This window comes from Delphinus delphis, chromosome 4, assembly GCF_949987515.2.
Source record: "Delphinus delphis chromosome 4, mDelDel1.2, whole genome shotgun sequence".
Taxonomy (NCBI): domain Eukaryota; kingdom Metazoa; phylum Chordata; class Mammalia; order Artiodactyla; family Delphinidae; genus Delphinus; species Delphinus delphis.
The window spans coordinates 132,588,856-132,608,088 of NC_082686.1; the positions used below are offsets into that span (position 1 = coordinate 132,588,856).

A 19,233-nucleotide genomic window follows, 5' to 3' on the forward strand; every position below is an offset into this window, starting at 1 on the left:
CAGAAATGATCTACTAATAATGATAAAGTCAGCTGGAAGATTTTCATCCACTTATGTGCAAACATTTATTGAGTATCCACCATGTGAAATGCAGGGTAACATGTGCTGTGAGATACATATGAAGATGAACAAATCCAAGTTTGCCCTCGAGGAACTTGTCTGGGGAAGATCACGATATTGAAAGGTAGAGAGTGATTATTATTCTTCACAGGGATTCAGAGGACAAAGAGGCTGTTTCCAGAGAGAGAGGATTTCAGGGGCTTTGGGATGACAGCGAGGGTGGCAGGAGGAAGGGGGCAGCACAGTGGACCATGGCAGGCTTTCAACAAGCTATTATAAAGATGGGACTGTCTGTAATCTCCAACTCAATCCTAATAGTTTTATGATGACTGCACTTTGGGAATTTCATAGGTAATCTGCCCTATGTATCAAACCAAACTTTTCAAAGTCCTTGTTAAAGTCTGAACACAGGAAGAGAAAATGAAATTATTTAAAAATTAAGCACCCCCTCATCTACATCTACTCTCCCCAACCTAGCTAACTATCAAAATGCATAAAACTCAAAATATAGCATCTCCCCACCATTGTTACCAGTAACAGAAATAGAAGAGGAAGTGTTGATTTTGAGATGTATTTTGAATCAAGACATTTTGCTGTGAAGAAATTTTTAAAATATGCAAGCCAATAATGAAAAAGAAAATGAGAAAAATGGACTATGCCTTATTTCTTAGCCCTATACTAAAAATGATTAATGAAGTGGTAGATAGCATCTTCAGACCTATCATCACAGATTTTCCTAGAAGGCAGCACAAGTTTCCATTTATTTTTAATCTCTCCCTTTCTTAGTGCCCAGTAGGGTACCTGATAAATTTAATTCAAACCCCTGAAGTTTTACTGAGTGCTTAGATTTACTAAGATTTTTTTTTTTTTGGAATAAAGTGAATGGTGCCAAACTTTGGGATGAGCTCAAAGATCCGGTGGATCTATGTCAGCAGGCCTCTAGGAGACCAGGAGCTCTTGGAGTTGACTTAACCGGCTCAGGGGTGACATCATCCGAGGGGTCTAAGGCACCACAGAACACCGACTGTAGTCTAGGCCCCAAGAAGACCATCCTCCATGCTCTGGGTCAGGCTGACGAGTGGTGGGCACATGGAGGTGAAAGCTGTGAATGGAGGTCAGAGAGAGGAAAGGAAACATCACCCGTCCAAGGAGCCAGTGTCCACGGACTCAGCAGCAGATGGAACAACAGAATGGGTCAGGCAGCGAGCAGCCCTGCACTGAATTGCCCAGCAACACAGGACCTACCCCGTGAAGAAAATTAGTTGGAAACTGGCAGGACCTGGAAAGAACAGCAGTGTGAAAGATCTGGGAGCTGGCGGTCAGCATTTTATAGTTAAGTCCAAACATGACACTTAAAATTATAGTCATAATAAGTGTCTGCACAGAAGGAAGAAGTCTCTTTTCCCATGGGGATGAGAGTTTCTTTTTTTTTCCTTTGTGAAGTGTTTATTCAAATATTTTGCCCATTTACTTTTATTTTTTTTTATTTATTGAAGTATAGTTGATTTACAGTGTTGTGTTAGTTACAACAAAGTGATTCAGTTAGACATACATATATATATCTATTTTTTCCCAATTCTTTTCCCTTATAGGTTGTTATAAACTATTGAGTATAGTTCCTTGTGCTATACAGTAGGTCCTTGTTGGTTATCTATTTTATATATAGTAGTGTGTATATGGTCTTGTCAGAATGCAAGAATTATTTCAGCAAGCTGCATAATATGGTAAGAATACTCACCTTTCCAACAAGCTATAAAGAGGAGAGAGAGAGAAAGAGTCTGTTACACTTTTGGAATGCTGACTGAAAATAATCCAAAAAATAAAATTTCAACAAAGTTTAATATTCTGTTTAACTCTAATTGCAAATGGGGCTAGTTTCTAGTAACAGGAAGCCAAGGTTAAAGGATGGAGGAGGGTGGACACAGAAGTTTATTATTTTGTGGATCTTCCTGACCTTTCCTCCTTGTGAGCTGTGGCCAGCAGACATTAGCAGAATTCTGGTTGAAATTTGAATCACTGATCACTTGTTTTAGAAACAGAACAGATGAGCCTCTGATTAAAAGGTAAGATAGCTAAAATTCAATTTGTTTTGTCTCTATTTTACAGCCTTCTGAGAGCCATTCAACAAGGCAGGACTAAAATACGGGGTCTTATTTTCTTCCCTGATGAGCACCTTGGGAACCTCTATTTTTCTGCAGAGCTGTGGAGATTTCCAAATGAACTTCGTGTCTGCTAAAAAAAATACAGCTCCTGTGTTTGTGTGATCTTGTATCCAGACTGAGGGAATCCTCTGCTTTCTCCCGAGCATCTGGTTTCTCCAAGTGATTTACCTGGTAAGCATGAGATGTAACAGGGGGAACTATTGGCAAATCTTGAAGAAAGCACAGGCCTGACAATTTCCATGTTCATTTTACTCAATTCCTAGGAAGCAAATGAAGCACTCCGAGACAATAAAAGATTTTACTAGCCCTGTCAACAAACTGGTCATCCATCCTGCTGGCCCACAGCCCACAAACACCCTCACATCAACCCTAGGAACATTTTTGTTTGTCTTCATCCTACAGTTGCTGAGATGCTGACTGCCAACAGAGAGCACACAGAACTCACGGCCTCCTCTGCATCTCAAGGCCTGAAATAGATCTCTCTTCCTGACTGAGAAGTCCCATTTGTTAACTTCCAGCCCAGCTGTGAGGCCAGAAGAACAAACTCTAGAATTAGGTGCATTTGTCTGAGTTTCAGTCTGGGGAAACTACTTGACCTCTTTTAGGGTGTTTCTTTTTTTTAATTTAGTTTTTCCTGAAAATTCTCTTTTTTATGTCTCTCCTTCTAAGACTCCAATTACTTGGGCCCTCCTGTTTTATTCCCAACCTCCCTTTCTCTCTCCTTTCTCCCCAGCTTCCTAGATCTCTTACTTTATTCTGGGGGAAGTTCCCACCCACCATCCCAGGGCCCTCATGCCAGTGCGTCTGGAGCTGCTGTAGGGCTGAAGAACAAACATGGTGCAGCAGGAGTCCAACCTTGCAGGGCATCTGAATTAGCTCCAAAGGCCTGTCACCCAAACCCCTATCTCAGTTCTGCATTCTAGAGTTCCATGCTCTCTGATCAGCACCCTGTCTGGTTATAGATTCTGCCCACTCCACAACAACCCCTTAATTTCTTGGCTAACTCCTTTCATGCAGTGTTGGAAAATGCCCTCACACCCCAAATCCTCCAAGATAGGTATTCACCTCCCTGCCCCTTCCACCCCTTGGGTCTTCCCTGATTTAGATCACACACTCCTCTCCCTACAATAGCTCTCCTCTTGTCCTCTCCCTGTGCCCCAGGCTGGTTCTCACCTCCTCCCTGTGCTGGAGAGCCTTTCAGCTCTCAAGTGACATCTTTGACATGGGTTCCCCCACTCAACATTGGAGTTTTCTCCACTGGCTGCTTCTTGCCTCTTTCCAAGTTGCCCACACTTGGTGGGATTTCCTCATCTCTGCAGTGCCATTTTTTCTGGTGTTGGGCCCACTCTTTTTGCTAATGCATCTCCCTGGGTTCATCTCTTGGAATTCTATTTCTGTCTCTCTAGTTTCACATCCTTTGGAAGCTCATTCATCCCTGCGGCTCTAAGGATGTTAGTAACTCCAGCTTCCATTCTGCCTGTAGATCATTTCACTTTAGGGTCTACACAGCATTCCTCTGCCTCTAAAATGTTTAAACTCATCACTTCTTCCTACCAATAGATTTTCTTCACAATTCTTCCTCTGCCTTCTCATCCTCAGTGGTACCAAACCTCTCCCGCTGTGGTCTTAGAGTTTTTATTTATTTATTTATTTTAAATTTTATTTTAATTATTTTTTTTATACAGCAGGTTGTTAGTTATCTATTTTATACATATTAGTGTATACATGTCAATCCCAATCTCCCAATTCATCCCACCACCACCTCCTCCCCCCGGCTTTCCTCCCTTTGTGTCCATATGTTTGTTCTCTACATCTGTGTCTCTATTTCTGCCTTGCAAACTGGTTCTTCTGTACCATTTTACCAGATTCCACATAAATGAATTAACATACGATATTTGTTTTTCTCTTTCTGACTTACTTCACTCCATATGACAGCCTCTGGGTACAACCATGTCTCTACAAATGACCCAATTTCATTCCTGTTTATGGCTGTGTAATATTCCATTGTATATATGTACTACATCTTCTTTAGCCATTCGTCTGTCAGTGGACATTTAGGTTGCTTCCATGACCTGGTTATTGTAAATAGTGCTGAAATGAACATTGGGGTGCATGCATCTTTTTGAATTATGGTTTTCTCAGGGTATATGCCCAGTTGTGGGATTGCTGGGTCATATGGTAATTCTATTTTTAGTATTTTAAGGAACCTCCATACTGTTCTCCATAGTGGCTGTATCAATTTACATTCCCACTAAGAGTGCAAGACGGTCCCATTTATTCCACACCCTCTCCAGCATTTATAGTTTGTAGAGTTTGCCATGACGACCACTCTGACTGGTGTGAGGTGATAACTCATTGTGGTTTTGATTTGCATTTCTCTAATGATTAGTTATGTTGAGCATCTTTTCATGTGCTTCTTGGCCATCTGTATGTCTTCTTTGGAGAAATGTCCATTTAGGTTTTCTGCCCATTTTTGGATTGGGTTGTTTGTTTTTTTAATATCGAGCTACATGAGCTGTTTATATAATTTGGAGATTAACCTTTTGTCCATTGATTCATTTGCAAATATTTTCTCCCATTCTGAGGGTTTTCTTTTCATCTCATTTATAGTTTCCTTTATTGTGCAAGAGCTTTTAAATTTCATTAAGTCCCATTTGTTTATTTTTGTTTTCATCTCCATTACTCTAGGAGGTGGGTCAGAAAAGACCTTGCTGTGATTTACGTCAAAGAATGTTCTTTCTATGTTTTTCTCTAAGAGTTTTATAGTGTATGGCCTTACATTTAGTTCTTTAGTCCATTTTGAGTATATTTTTGTGTATGGTGTTAGGAAGAGTTCTAATTTCATTCTTTTACATGTAGCTGTTCAGTTTTCCCAGCAGCACTTATTGAAGAAACTGTTTTTTATTCATTGTTTATCCTTGCCTCCTTTGTCACAGGTTAATTGACCATAGGTGTGTGGGTGTATCTCTGGGCTTTCTATCCTGTTCCATTGATCTATATGTCTATCTTTGTGCCAGTACCATACTGTCTGATTACTGTAGCTTTGTAGTATAGTCTGAAGTCTGGGAGCCTGATTCCTCCAGCTCCATTTTTTCCCCTCAGGATTGTGTTGGCTATTTGGGGTCTTTTGTGTCTCCATACAAATTTTAAGATTTTTTTGTTCTAGCTCTGTAAAAAAATATCACTGGTAATTTGAGAGGGATTGCATTGAATCTGTAGATGGCTTTGGGTAGTACAGTCGTTTTCACAATATTGATTCTTCCAATCCAAGAACATGGTATATCTCTCCATCTGTTTGTGTTATCTTTGATTTCTTTCGTCAGTGTCTTATGGTTTTCTGAGTACAGGTCTTTTACCTCCTTCAGGAGGTTTATTCCTAGGTATTTTATTCTTTTTGTTGTGATGGTGAATGGGATTGTTTCCTTAACTTCTTTTTCTGATCTTTCATTGTTAGTGTATAGGAATGCCAGAGATTTCTGTGCATTAATTTTGTATCCTGTTACTTTATCAAATTCATTGATTAGCTCTAGTAGTTTTCTGGTGGCATCATTAAGATTATCTATGTATAGCATCATGTCATCTGTAAACAGTGACAGTTTTACTTCTTCTTTTCCAATATGTATTCCTTTTTCTTCTCTGATGGCGGTGGCTAGGACTTCCAAAACTATGTTGAATAATAGTGGCGAGAGTGTACATCCTTGTCTTTTTCCTGGTCTTAGAGGAAATGCATTCTGTGTTTCACCATTGAGAATGATGTTTGCTGTGGGTTTGTCGGATATGGCCTTTATCATGTTGAGGTAGGTTCCCTCTATACCCACTTTCTGGAGAGTTTTTATCATAAATGGGTGTTGAATTTTGTCAAAAGCTTTTTCTGCATCTACTGAGATTATCATATGGTTCTTATCCTTCAGTTTGTTAATATGGTATATCACATTGATTGATTTGTGTATATTGAAGAATCCTTGCATCCCTGGATAAATCCCACTTGATCATGGTGTATGATCCTTTTAATGTGTTGTTGGATTCTGTTTGCTAGCATTTTGTTGAGGACTTTTGCATCTATATTCATCAGTGACATTGGTCTGTAATTTTCTTTTTCTGTAGTATCTTTGTCTGGTTTTGGTATCAGGCTGATGGTGGCCTCATAGAATGAGTTTGGGAGTGTTTCTTCCTCTGCAATTATTTGGAAGAGTTCAAGATGGATGGGTGTTAGCTCTTCTCTAAATGTTTGATAGAATTCACCCAGGAAGCCATCTGGTACTGGACTTTTGTTTGTTGGAAGATTTTTAATCACAGTTTCAATTTCATTACTTGTGATTGGTCTGTTCATATTTTCTATTTCTTCCTAGCTCAGTCTTAGAAGGTTATACCTTTCTAAGAATTTGTCCGTTTCTTCCTGGTTGTCCATTTTATTGGCATAGATTTGCTTGTAGTAGTCTCTTAGGGTGCTGTGTATTTCTGTGGTGTCTGTTGTAACTTCTCCTTTTTCATTTCTATTCTTATTGATTTGAGTCCTCTCCCTCTTTTTCTCAATGAGTCTTGCTAATTGTTTAACAATTTAGTTTATCTTCTCAAAGAACCAGCTTTCAGTTTTATTGATCATTGTTACTATTTTCTTTGTTTCTATTTCATTTATTTCTGCTCTGATCTTTATGATTTCTTTCCTTCTGCTAACTTTGGGTTTTGTTTGTTCTTCTTTCTCTAGTCCCTTTAGGTGTAAGGTTAGATTATTTATTTATGATTTTTCTTGTTTCTTGAGGTAGGCTTGTATTGCTATAAACTTTCCTCTTAGAACTGCTTTTGTTGCATCCCATAGGTTTTGGATTACTGTGTTTTTGTTGTAATTTGTCTCTAGGTGTTTTTTGATTTCCTCTTTGATTTCTTCAGTGATCTCTTGGCTATTTAGTAACTCATTGTTTAGCCTCCATGGGTTTGTGTTTTTTACGTTTTTTTTCCCTGTAATTCATTTCGAATCTCATAGCGTTGTGGTTGGAAAACATGTTTGATATGATTTCAATTTTCTTAAATTTACCAAGGCTAATTTGTGACCGAAGATGTGATTTATCCTGGAGAATGTTCCATGGGCACTGGAGAAGAAAGTGTGATCTGCTGTTTTTGGATGGAATGTCCTATAAATATCAATTAAATACACTGGTCTATTGTGTCATTTAAAGCTTGTGTTTCCTTATCAATTTTCTCTCTGTATGATATGTCCATTGGTATAAGTGAGGTGTTAAAGTCCCCCACTATTATTGTGTTACTGTCGATTTCCTGTTTTATAGCTGTTAGCATTTGCCTTATGTATTGAGGTGCTCCTATGCTGGGTGCATATATATTTATAATTGTTATATCTTCTTCTTGGATTGAACCCTTGATCATTATGTAGTGTCCTTCCTTGTCTTTTGTAACATTCTTTATTTTAAAGTCTATTTTATCTGATATGAGTATTGTTACTCCAGCTTTCTTTTGATTTCCATTTTCATAGAATATCTTTTTCCATCCCCTCACTTTCAGTCTGTATGTGTCCCTTGGACTGAAGTGGGTCTCTTGTAGACAGCATATATATATATATATATATAATATATATATAATATATATATATATATATATATATTATATATATATATATCTTGTTTTTGTATCCATTCACTAATTTGGTTGGAGCATTTAATCCATTAACATTTGAGGTAATTATTAATATGTATGTTCCTATTACCATTTTCTTAATTGTTTTGGGTTTGCTTTTGTAGGTCCTTTACTTCTCTTGTGTTTCCCACTTAGAGAAGTTCCTTTAGCATTTGTTGTAGAGCTGGTTTGGTGGTGCTGAATTCTTTTAGCTTTTGCTTGTCTATAAAGCTTTTGATTTCTCCATTGTATCTGAATGAGATCCTTGCTGGGTAGAGTAATCTTGGTTGTAGGTTTTTCCCTTTCATCACTCTAAATATATCATGCCACTCCTCCCTGGCTTGTAGAGTTTCTGCTGAGCAATCAGCTGTTAACCTTATGGGGGTTCCCTTGTATGTTACTTGTTGTTTTTCCCTTGTTGCTTTTAATAATTTTTCTTTGTCTTTAATTTTTGTAAATTTGATTACTATGTGTCTTGGTGTGTTTCTCCTTAGGTTTATCCTGTCTGGGACTCTCTGTGCTTCCTGGACTTGGGCAGCTATTTCCTTTCCCATGTTAGGGAAGTTTTCAACTATAATCTCTTCAAATATTTTCTGAGATCCTTTCTCTCTCTCTTCTTCTGGGACTGGTATAATGCAAATATTGGTCCGTTTAATGTTGTCCCAGAGGTCTCTTAGGGTGTCTTCATTTATTTTCATTCTTTTTTTCTTTATTCTGTTCCATGGCAGTGAATTCCACCATTCTGTCTTCTTCCAGGTCAGTTATCCGTTCTTCTGCCTCAGTTATTCTGCTATTGATTCCTTCTAGTGTATTTTTCATTTCAGTTATTGTATTGTTCATCTCTGTTTGTTCTTTAATTCTTCTAGGTCTTTGTTAAACATTTCTTGCATCTTCTCAATCTTTACCTCCATTCTTTTTCCAAGGTCCTGGATCATCTTCACTATCAATATTCTGAATTCTTTTTCTGGAAGGTTGCCTATCTCCACTTCATTTAATTGTTTTTCTGGGGTTTTATCTTGTTCCTTCATCTGGTACATAGCCCTCTGCCTTTTCACTTTATCTGTCTTTCTGTGAATGTGGTTTTTGTTCCACAGACTTCAGGATTGTAGTTCTTGTTTCTATAGTCTTCCCTCTGGTAGATGAGGCTATCTAAGAGGCTTGTGCAAGCTTCCTGATGGGACGGACTGGTGGTGGGTAGAGCTGGGTGTTGCTCAGGTGGGCAGAGCTCAGTAAAACTTTAATCTACTTGTCTGGTGATAGGTGGGGGTGAGTGCCCTCCCTATTCGTTGTTTGGCCTGAGGTGACCCAGCACTTGAGGCTACAGGCTCTTTAGTGGTGCTAATCATGGACTCCAGGAGTGCTCATGTCAAGGAGTACATCCCAGAACTTCTGCTGCCAGTGTCCATTTCCCTGCAGTGAGCCACAGCCACCCCCCACCTCTGCAGGAGACCCTCCAACACTAGCAGGTAGGTCTCATTCAGTCTCCTATGAGGTCACTTCTCCTTCTCCCTGGGTCCTGATACACACACTACTTTGTGTTTGCCCTCCAAGAGTGGAATCTCTGTATCCCCCAGTCCTGTTTAAGTTCTGCAATCAAATCCTGCTAGCCTTCAAAGTCTAATTCTCCGGGAATTCCTCCTCCTGTTGCCGGACCCCCAGGCTGGGAAGCCTGACATGGGTCTCAGAACCTTCAATCCAGTGGGTGGACTTCTGTGGTATAATTGTTCTCCATTTTGTGAGTCACCCACTCACCAGTTATGAGATTTGATTTTATTGTGATTGCACCCCCTCCTACCATCTCATTGTAGTTTCTCCTTTGTCTTTGGATGTGATGTATCTTTTTTAGTGAGTTCCAGTGTTTTTCTATCAATGATTGTTCAGCAGTTACTTGTGATTCTGGTGCTCTTGCAAGAGGGAGTCCTTACAGTTGTTTTAAACTTGTTTTTGTTGTTGGTCTTTCCTGGCCATACACTTGCAATGACTACATTTTTATCCAGTCTCTTATAATAAGTCTTTCTGATTTTCCCATTTTCCATTCTTCTGACTGTGATTGTATAGGCATGAATATAAATTGAAACATGAAGAAAGACAAATCACCTAGAATTCTACCACCCTAACACAATACATGGTTACATTTTCCCAATTCCTCTTCTAGTATTTGTTTCTATGTATATATATTTACCTATATGTAAAAATGAAGAGTCAATTTAATTTTCTAGCTTTTAATGACAATATTTTTCATATTTGTGTGAGTCTTCATAAAAATCATATCTGCTTAATATTTTATCAGAGCATGATGGACTATAACCCAATTATTCTATAAGTATAAACAGTCTACTTATATAGTCATTTTTCTCTAATGAATAATATTTCAGCAACCTCTGTACCTATAATTTTTTTTTCCTTTATTTCCTTAGCATAAATTTCCAGAAATGAGATCACTGGGTTTCTTTCTACTTCATATTCTCCTTGATCATAATGAAAGACAACCTCTCTCTTTGTTGACCCTGCTTTATTCCTTTGTTGAAACTACTATTTTTCTTTAAAAAATTATTTTATTGAAGCATAGTTGATTTACAATGTTGTGTTAATTTCTCCTGTACAGATAAGTGATTCAGTTATTCATATATATACATATACACATTATTTTCCATTATGGTTTATCTCAGGATAGTGAATATGCTTCCCTGTGCTACACAGTAGGACCTTGTTGTTTACCCTTTCTATATGTAATAGTTTGCACCTGCTAATCCCAAACTCCCAATCAATCCCTCCCCACCCCCCCACCCCCTTGGCAACCACAAGTGTGTTCTCTATGTCTCTGAGTCTGTGAAACTATTCTCTTGCTGCTTCCCATCATTTCCTATAACCAGATTCAATGACTTCCATTCAAGCAGCCTTCATTAATTAAGTAGCCAACCAATCCCAGATCCCCATGTCCATCCCTTTAACACCATGCCCTCCAGGCCTTTGTACATAATTGTTATACTAGTGTGAGCTGAGTCACACACCTTTTGAGTTGGTCACTGATTGTTTCCCACAGGCATGTTTTCTCTCCCTCTAGGAAGCACACCTCTGAGCTAAGGCATGTGCCTTTTCCTTCCTCCTTTGTTGTGAGCTGTTCCCACAGCAGGCACTCACAGCAAGCCTGCTGCCAAGGACATATGGTTTCTCCACCAGTGAGTTCAGCCTACTGATTCCACATCCCCACACTGCCTTCATCCTAAGTGCCCTCACTAATCAATGATGCTCTACAACACACAGATACTCACGACTATGGTCCTGCATGAACTGGATTAGATCACATTGCTGTACATGAAAAAGGAGAGAGAAAATAAGAAACATGAACACAGTGAATTCCAAGTGGCCATATTCATTTCCCAATGAACAGGTTGCATTTTTGTGTGTGTGAATAAGATGATACATACAGAATATACCCGCTGCCCTGCCATGCCTTTAGGGCCCTAGGAAAACAAAAACAGAGCAAGTTATTGGTATGTGAATTGGAGTCTTCAGTGCTCTTCCCCCACACACTGAGGGTATAAACCTTTCTGTTTCAGTGTTTGATCAATTAAGCTAATGTCTACCTAGAATGAACTGAATGACTTTTCTAGGACGACAAGAAGGAAAGAAACAAAAGTACTTTTTAAAGATACTTGTACTGCAGACAGAACATTTAGAAGGCATTTCTCATAATAATACTTAAAATTATAAACAGCAGGCTTCCCAAAGAGTAGCATGAAGGAGAGACATTTACTGAAGTATATTTAAAACACTGGCAGCAGCACACAGCCTCAACATATGTGAAAAAAAAAAGACAATTACATAGCCAAATGGACATTACACAGAAGGAGAGCATACACATTAAGCTCATAAATGCTGAAGGTGATGGAGGAAAGGAATACAGATAATTGGGTGAGATGAGTCAGGGAAGGCGCTAAACACAGTCAGCTGCCTTTCTTGACAGTGTGAGCTTTTCTCATTTTCCTTTTAATTCCTTTTTATCAGGATCAGCCTTCTTCTTGGCAGTTGGTTCTCAATGTGTTTGCACATATGAATCCCTTTGGGCAGCTTTTAAGTATTATTATGAGAAATGCCTTCTAAATGTTCTATCTGCAGTACAAGTATCTTTAAAAAGTACTTTTGTTTCTTTCCTTCTTGTCGTCCTAGAAAAACCATTCAGTTCAGTCTAGGTAGACATTAGCTTAATTGATCAAACACTGAAAGTTAGGATGTTTGCTGGCTTCAGAAAATGCTGTCACATGCTCATGATTGCTGTATGATTTCACTGACTCCTCAGAAGCTCATCCATGAATGTCAGTGTAAGAACCTCTGTTCTAAATGACAACTGGGCATCTGTCCATCCATCCATCTATCCATCTATCCATCCATCCATTCATCCATCCATTGAACAGTTAAGTGTCTGCTGAATGCTGATGTGGCCCACTGTGTGCTGCTGGTATTAACCAGAACTGTCATGGCATCCATGATTCTACCCACTGCGGGCATATTTTCTTCCTGACCCAAATCAAGAAATATGCATCTCACTAAAAGATTCAGAGTCTTATTTTTCCATTTACAAGAGACAGCAGAAAACAGAAAAAAAATGCACAGCCATTTAAACAGAGAGAGGAAGAGTTTCCAGCTAATGAATAGAGTAGGCAGCCCACATCCTACAGAAGATCAGAACTGTGGAGAGTAGGTTCCAAAAGACTGAGTTTAAGAATAACTTAGAGCAACTCCTTAAGGAGAGACTGAGGACCACAGGCATGAGACAGAGAAACCATGGTATACCAGACCAGCATGGCCAAAGACAAGAGCAGGAGGATATGGGACCTCCAGGGAGAGCTCCAGAATCTGGAAAGGAGGCAAATCCAGACCAGTCCAGATTGACTCAGAGACCAGATTCTCACCCACATGACTAAGAATAGTCACCAGTTCCTTAATTCAAAAGAAAGAAAAGATTGTACCAGAGTATCCTTTACAGTGAGTTGATTATCATTCTACTACAGATTCAGTTTTCCGCAAAACATCCATGTTTTTGTTTTCTTTATAAAGTTGCAAGTTAAAGAACCCCTCCAGGTAGTCAGAAAACAATCACAATACACAAAACAAGAGAAGCAGTTTCTCCTGTCCTTACACAATGCTTCCTGCACCTCACACACAAAACACAGATGCTGGCAACATTTAGTTCTTATTTGACTGTTCTCTTTAGGGGAGAGAGACATGTTAATGTCATCACAATAACACATAAGGCACTAAAATAGAGATATGGATATCTTGTCAGTGGGAGATGTGCCTGGCTCTGTCCAGGAATGCTTCTAGAGGTGCCATTTCTTTTGTAATTGAATCACAGTGGAAAGTTGCAATTTTATTTCCAAATCTCCCCAGCGTCTATATCGTGAGGTCAGGAAGGCAAAAATACTGGTTTGGGAAATCCTATCAACCTGTCAGGACACCTTAATGAAGCTTATGCATTCTCATCCCTATTTTTTTCCTTCAGTAAAAATTAACAGTCACAGCTCATATTTGCATTGAACTTTATAGTTTATGAAGAGCATTCACATTTGACTATCTGATCCTCACAGCTACCTTTTGAGGTGTTTCCAACAGGACATGTCATTCCCATTTTAGAAGGAAATTGAGAGACCCAGGGACTAGTCCAAGTGCACCCAGGTAGCAAGAAGCAGAGTCTGGACTTGAACCAGTGATTCTGCCTTTAAATTCTGTGCTCATTCCAGTGGGCACCCTAGGAAGCAGCACATGACCCTTAGTTCTAATGAGTGTACTTACTCTCCGTCCAGGAGGGCCTTGACGTCCTTGAGAGCCTTCCTCACCTTTCAAACCTACAGTGAGCTGCAGGTAGAAATATACATGAGTTTCCACATCCTCTACCCATGGAGACTACCTCAGCCTTAATGTGACTTTATAATTTAAAAAAAATTTTAGCAAAAGCAACTATTAATTCAAGTTAAGCAAATTCCTTATGTGTAATATAGATAGCCATTCTTTTTTCCCACAGAACTCACAGAAAAATTAATTTTTCCAATAGTTCATTGTTAGTGTATAGAAACACAACTGACTTTTATATATTGGTTTTGTATCTTGAAACTTTACTGAATTTGTTTATTACTTCTAACAGTTTTTTTTTTAACATCTTTATTGGAGTATAATTGCTTTACAATGGTATGTTAGTTTCAGCTTCACAACAAAATGAATCAGTTATATATATACATATATTCCCATATCTCTTCCCGCTTGCATCTCCCTCCCTCCCACCCTCCCTATCCCACCCCTCCAGGCGAGAGGGTGTGGAGAAAAGGGAACCCTCTTACACTGTTGGTGGGAATGTAAATTGATACAGCCACTGTGGAGAACAGTATGGAGGTTCCTTAAAAAGCTACAAATAGAACTACCATATGACCCAGCAATCCCACTACTGGGCATATACCCTGAGAAAACCATAATTCAAAAAGAGTCATGTACCAAAATGTTCTAACAGTTTTTAATGAAGTCTTTAAGATTTTCTATCTATAAGATCATATCATCTGCAAACAGACACTTTTACTTCTTCCTTTCCAATTTGGATGACTTTTATTTCTTTTTCTTGCCTAATTGCTCTAGCTAGGACTTCCAGTATTATGTTGAAAAGGAGTAGTGAGAGTGGACACCTATGTCTTGTTCCTGGTCTTCGCAGGAAAGCTTTCACCCTTTCATTGTTGAGTGTGATGTTAGTTGTGGATTTTTCAAATATGGCCTTTATTATGTTGAGGTAATTTCCTTCTATACCCAATTTGTTAAGAGTTTTTATATTGAAAGGATGTTGAATTTTGTCAAATGTTTTTTCAGCATTTATTGAGATGATCATATGATTTTTATCTTTCATCCTAAATAGTAATTCTTAATTATTGGTAAACATCCATTTCCCTCTTAGCCTCTTCATTTAGTGATATCTTTTGCTCTGGCACTGGCTGTGCATTTAAATCTAAATTAGTCATAAGCTAGAACTGGCGCTTTAAACAAGTGAATACACTATAGCACACGGAGATCTAATAAAAAGCTGCCATCTGCAAAGAATCAAATAAGAAAAATAATTCCCCACATATATAAGGACATGGGTTGGCTGTATCATTCCCATAACTCAAGGTGATGGATATAGATACTAATGAAATTTGTCCAGTCAGATGTAAAATATCTGTTGAATTGCATCTCTTTCATGCTGGTAATGACCTTCGATATTACACTGAAACTTTAAAATGAAAGGATGCTTGTCTTGGCATTTTGGTTTTTTAATAAGTATAACACTCTACTCTGCACTTTGCTATTTAGAACATCTCAACAGCTTTCCTTAAAATGAATACACCAGGTGACCTTGGCTCTGGGGACTGGAACTGTCAGAAAACGCTCCAGGACAGAGTAGGAAGATGTCAGCTTCATTTCCACTCACAGGGTTAATATTCTGGGCTTTAATATGTGCCCTAGAAAAGACTGGAAGACACTGACACTTTTTAGAATAGCCTGTTATCAATCTGTAAATACTTAAAATAGTTCAGATTCATGGAAACAGAATTTTAGAGCTGAAAGTAGCTTTTGTGTCATTAAGTTTAACTCCCATGTTATAGGAATAGAGACCTTGAAAAGATGTGTTGAAGATCACACAGCTAGGAAGTGGCATTTCAGATGACCCTGGGTTGGATTGACAATCCACATTAATAATTACAACATAAAAGCCAGAATCTTCCAAAGAAACATTTATTATTTCTGGAATTATAGGTCACTTACTGTTAGTCCCCTAAATCCTTTGGGTCCAGGCCCCCCAGGAATTCCAGGATCACCAACAACACCCTAAAGATTCAGATATAAGAAATCAAGATATTAAAATACTTGCTATGAAAGAATAAAAGTAATTCTCTCCAAACCAAAATCTAATTGATCTTATAACTATATCATATATTAAATATTAAATGTCATTTCTTCTTGTCATTTAGAACTAAGCCACTGATACACCTAGATATTCTCCAAACTATTTTAATTTTTTTGAGAATACAAATATTTATGCATCAATATCAATACAATGGCTATCCAATCAGTTACTAAAAATACCTAAAGAAAAATGCTTGAAAATCAAGGAAAACATATGGGGTATTGACTACATAAAGTACTAACTAATGAATTACTTCCTAAATTCATGAATCATTCCTCAAAAAGTTGAAGGTAAAAAGAAATTTATTCTGACTTTGGTGGAAAACTAATTTAACACTTATCAATATGCTAATTTACCATTTATCTGTAAATTGGAATATGCTAATTTTCTCTCTTTATCAGCAAATTAGAAAATTGGTCCTTTACAATGAGAACTCCTATCCTAACAGTTATTTATATAGTCCCTTCTTGAACCCTTCTCCACCTAAGGAAAGAATCTCTTTTGGTAATTCATCAATTAAAAGCACTCTTAAGGGAATCAAAAATTGGCTATTTTCCTATACTGTAGTTGATTCAATTTACTTACATTCTATTTTTTAATCCATATTTTCTATTTTAATTTGAGCATCAATGATTGGAAGATATACAAGATACTTTTATGTAATTAATTTTTATTGATGTATAATTGATTTACAGTGTTGTGTTAGTTTCAAGTGCACAGCAAAATGACTCAGTTATACACACACACACATATAATATATATATATATATTATTTTTCAGATTCTTTTCTTTTATAGTTTTTTACAAAATATTGAGTGTAGTTCCCTGTGCTATATATACAGTAGGTCCTTGTTGTTTATCTATTTTATACATAGTAGTGTATGTATGTTAATCTCGAACTCCTAATTTATCCCTCCCCCCTTCCCCTTTGGTAATCATAAGTTTGTTTTCTATGTCTGTGGGTCTATTTCTGTTTTGTAAATAAGTTCATTTTTAAGGATGCTTTTTTTTTTTAGATAAATCTTATTACAGAATTCCAGTGTATAAAACAGATATAACCTGAGCTACTCTGGTTGAAATGGAAGGAATGTCTTGTCGTAGAGCTTGGAGGTGAATTTCAGGCTGGTAGGCAATGAGGAATTCTAGAAGATGATTGACCAAGAGAGTAACATAACTAAGTTATACTTTGGGAAAAATCAAGAGAGTAGTGTTTGGGATTAACTGAAGCAGGTTAAAGTTGCAAGTAGGAGACTAATGAGAATATGGTAATCTTCCAGGTAAGAGGAAGTGAAAGCCACGATAATGAAGGGCAAAGTACAATAGCAGAAGGCAAGAGTTTTGCATGAGATCACCAGGGTAGAGAAATCAAGAAAAGGACTAAGGACTAAACTTGAGAGGGTACCTAGAGGTAGGGTTTCAAGACAAGGGACATCAGGCAGTGAAGGACAAATTTTCCAATTTAAAGGTTCATAGGAGTTAAGTATGGTCCTTTCTTCATGAAGCTCAGGCAAACCGATTGTCTTGCTTTTTTTTTTCCTGTTTCATTCAGATCCACAGACTTATCTTAATTCTCAAGTAGAAGGTCAAGATCATGGTAAATTTGACAAGTTATATGCACAATACCTTTTGACCCATATCTCCAAGGAATCCTCTTTGGCCCTACGATTTTCAGCAGAGAACATAAATAAATCAACACACCATTTAATTGATTCACCAATTAAAGAAATAATTGTTTTCCATATTTACCTTTACTCCTTTTCGTCCCATAGGACCATAGCCCGGAATGCCATAATCACCCTGTGAATATATCAGTTCATTTCAATTTCTCAAGAGCGGAAATTAATTGTAACCTATACTGGGGAGATTATGGTGTCAGGATAAAAGCACCGGGGACTTCCAGGTGGAGGGGGCCTGATGAACTTGAACTCTGGGAATATTCATGCCGTTTAGTTTTCCACACTTCCTGGTATATGCCCTGGTATTTCTTTGCTCAGCTCTTGTGCAGACATGACAGGAGGCAGAGGTATGGTCATTTAAGACTAGTGGAGTCAGTGGCAGTTACTTGCCTGGAAAATTAGGAGCTGGTCCAAAGAACACTGGGTGAGGAATTTCCCAAAAAGGAATTGTAAATGGACAATAAACATAATGAAAGATGTTATCCTCACTAGTAACCAAAGAAATGCAATTTGAAACAATAATGAGACATCATTTTTGGTCAGTAAAATTGGTAAAGATGAAATAAAAGAAAGTGACAATACCCATTGTTGGTGTGTATGCCCTGAAGTGAGCACTCTTCCTGCACAACACAAGGGTACATACATCCTTGGAATTTTCCTAAGGACACTTTGCAATAGAGTTCAAAGCCTTAATTAAACATGTACATATTCCTTGAACCAGCTATGCTACTTCTAGAAATTTCTATGTAGAAATTAATTTTGGTTTTATCCAAAAACTTAGTTACATACAAGAATATTCATTGCTGTGCTATTTTAAGACAGTGAAAAACTGAAAGCAAACTAAATATCCAGTAATAAGAAGTTGGTCAAGTGAACTAAGGTATATACATTCAGTAGAATATTTTGAAGCTATTGAAAGTAACTTTGAGGGAAAAATGTAATGACATGGAAGTATGCCCATGATACATTGTTAATAGGGAAAAATAATTTTTTTTCTGTCTCCAGGATATTAATAATAAATATTTCAAAATGGTGGGATTATGGGTAATTTTTCTTTCCCATTTCCCATGTTTTATGCTTAGTCAATTTTCTACGATATCTATGCCTAATATTTGTAATAAACATTATTTTTGAAAAGAAATTAATTTTTTTCCTATTTTTTTCTTATATTGACTGTTTTATGAACTGAGACTCTGGTACAGCCAGAGCAACTAGAACAGATACCCTGTTTCTTGATCCTACTACCCTCTTGTCACTCTGGAGTTTTACAAGAAGTCACCTGAGTTTCAACTGACATGGCCATATAAGTTGTTAAAATACTGAGCTCATCCATTATTCTCTCTGCATTCTCCTTTCCCTCTTGCTGTTCTCCCTTTGTTTTAGCAGACAGACTAGCTATAGAATGAGTGCTTCAGGGAGCAGGAGGAATGTCCCTACATCTTCCTAGGAGGTCCCAAAATACCTTCAGGACCCCAGGTGCTTAAGCTAATGGTGTCAGCCCCCTTCTCTTTACTGAGCCCTTGGAGCTGCTAAAGGGTAAGAGTCCTAAAACCTCATACTTGCTTTCCTTGCCGTCCAGCTTGCCCCAGTGGCCCTGGATCTCCAGGAATTCCAGGTTCTCCCTAGTGAGACAAGGACAGCTTCAGATCAGTAAAAATCAAACCTGGCTCCCACCATAGGATGTTCTGTCCACTAGTTGGGGACACTCAGGGTTCTCAGTGAGGGTTCAATGCTCAGCAAGCTAGGGAGTGTAAGAAACAAATAACAATCTTCCCAAAGGCAAGCA

The 19,233-nt window shown here is 38.0% G+C and overlaps 1 protein-coding gene across 1 annotated transcript in view; it reads right to left on the minus strand.

Moving 5' to 3' along the window:
• COL6A5 (collagen type VI alpha 5 chain) overlaps nt 1-19,233 on the minus strand; it is a 154,968-nt gene that overhangs the window by 41,612 nt on the left and 94,123 nt on the right. The window contains 8 exon segments of the mRNA XM_060011480.1: nt 1,799-1,810; nt 11,120-11,156; nt 11,276-11,311; nt 13,641-13,703; nt 15,630-15,692; nt 17,395-17,430; nt 17,518-17,568; nt 19,007-19,069. Coding sequence (XP_059867463.1) covers nt 1,799-1,810; nt 11,120-11,156; nt 11,276-11,311; nt 13,641-13,703; nt 15,630-15,692; nt 17,395-17,430; nt 17,518-17,568; nt 19,007-19,069 — 361 coding nt within the window.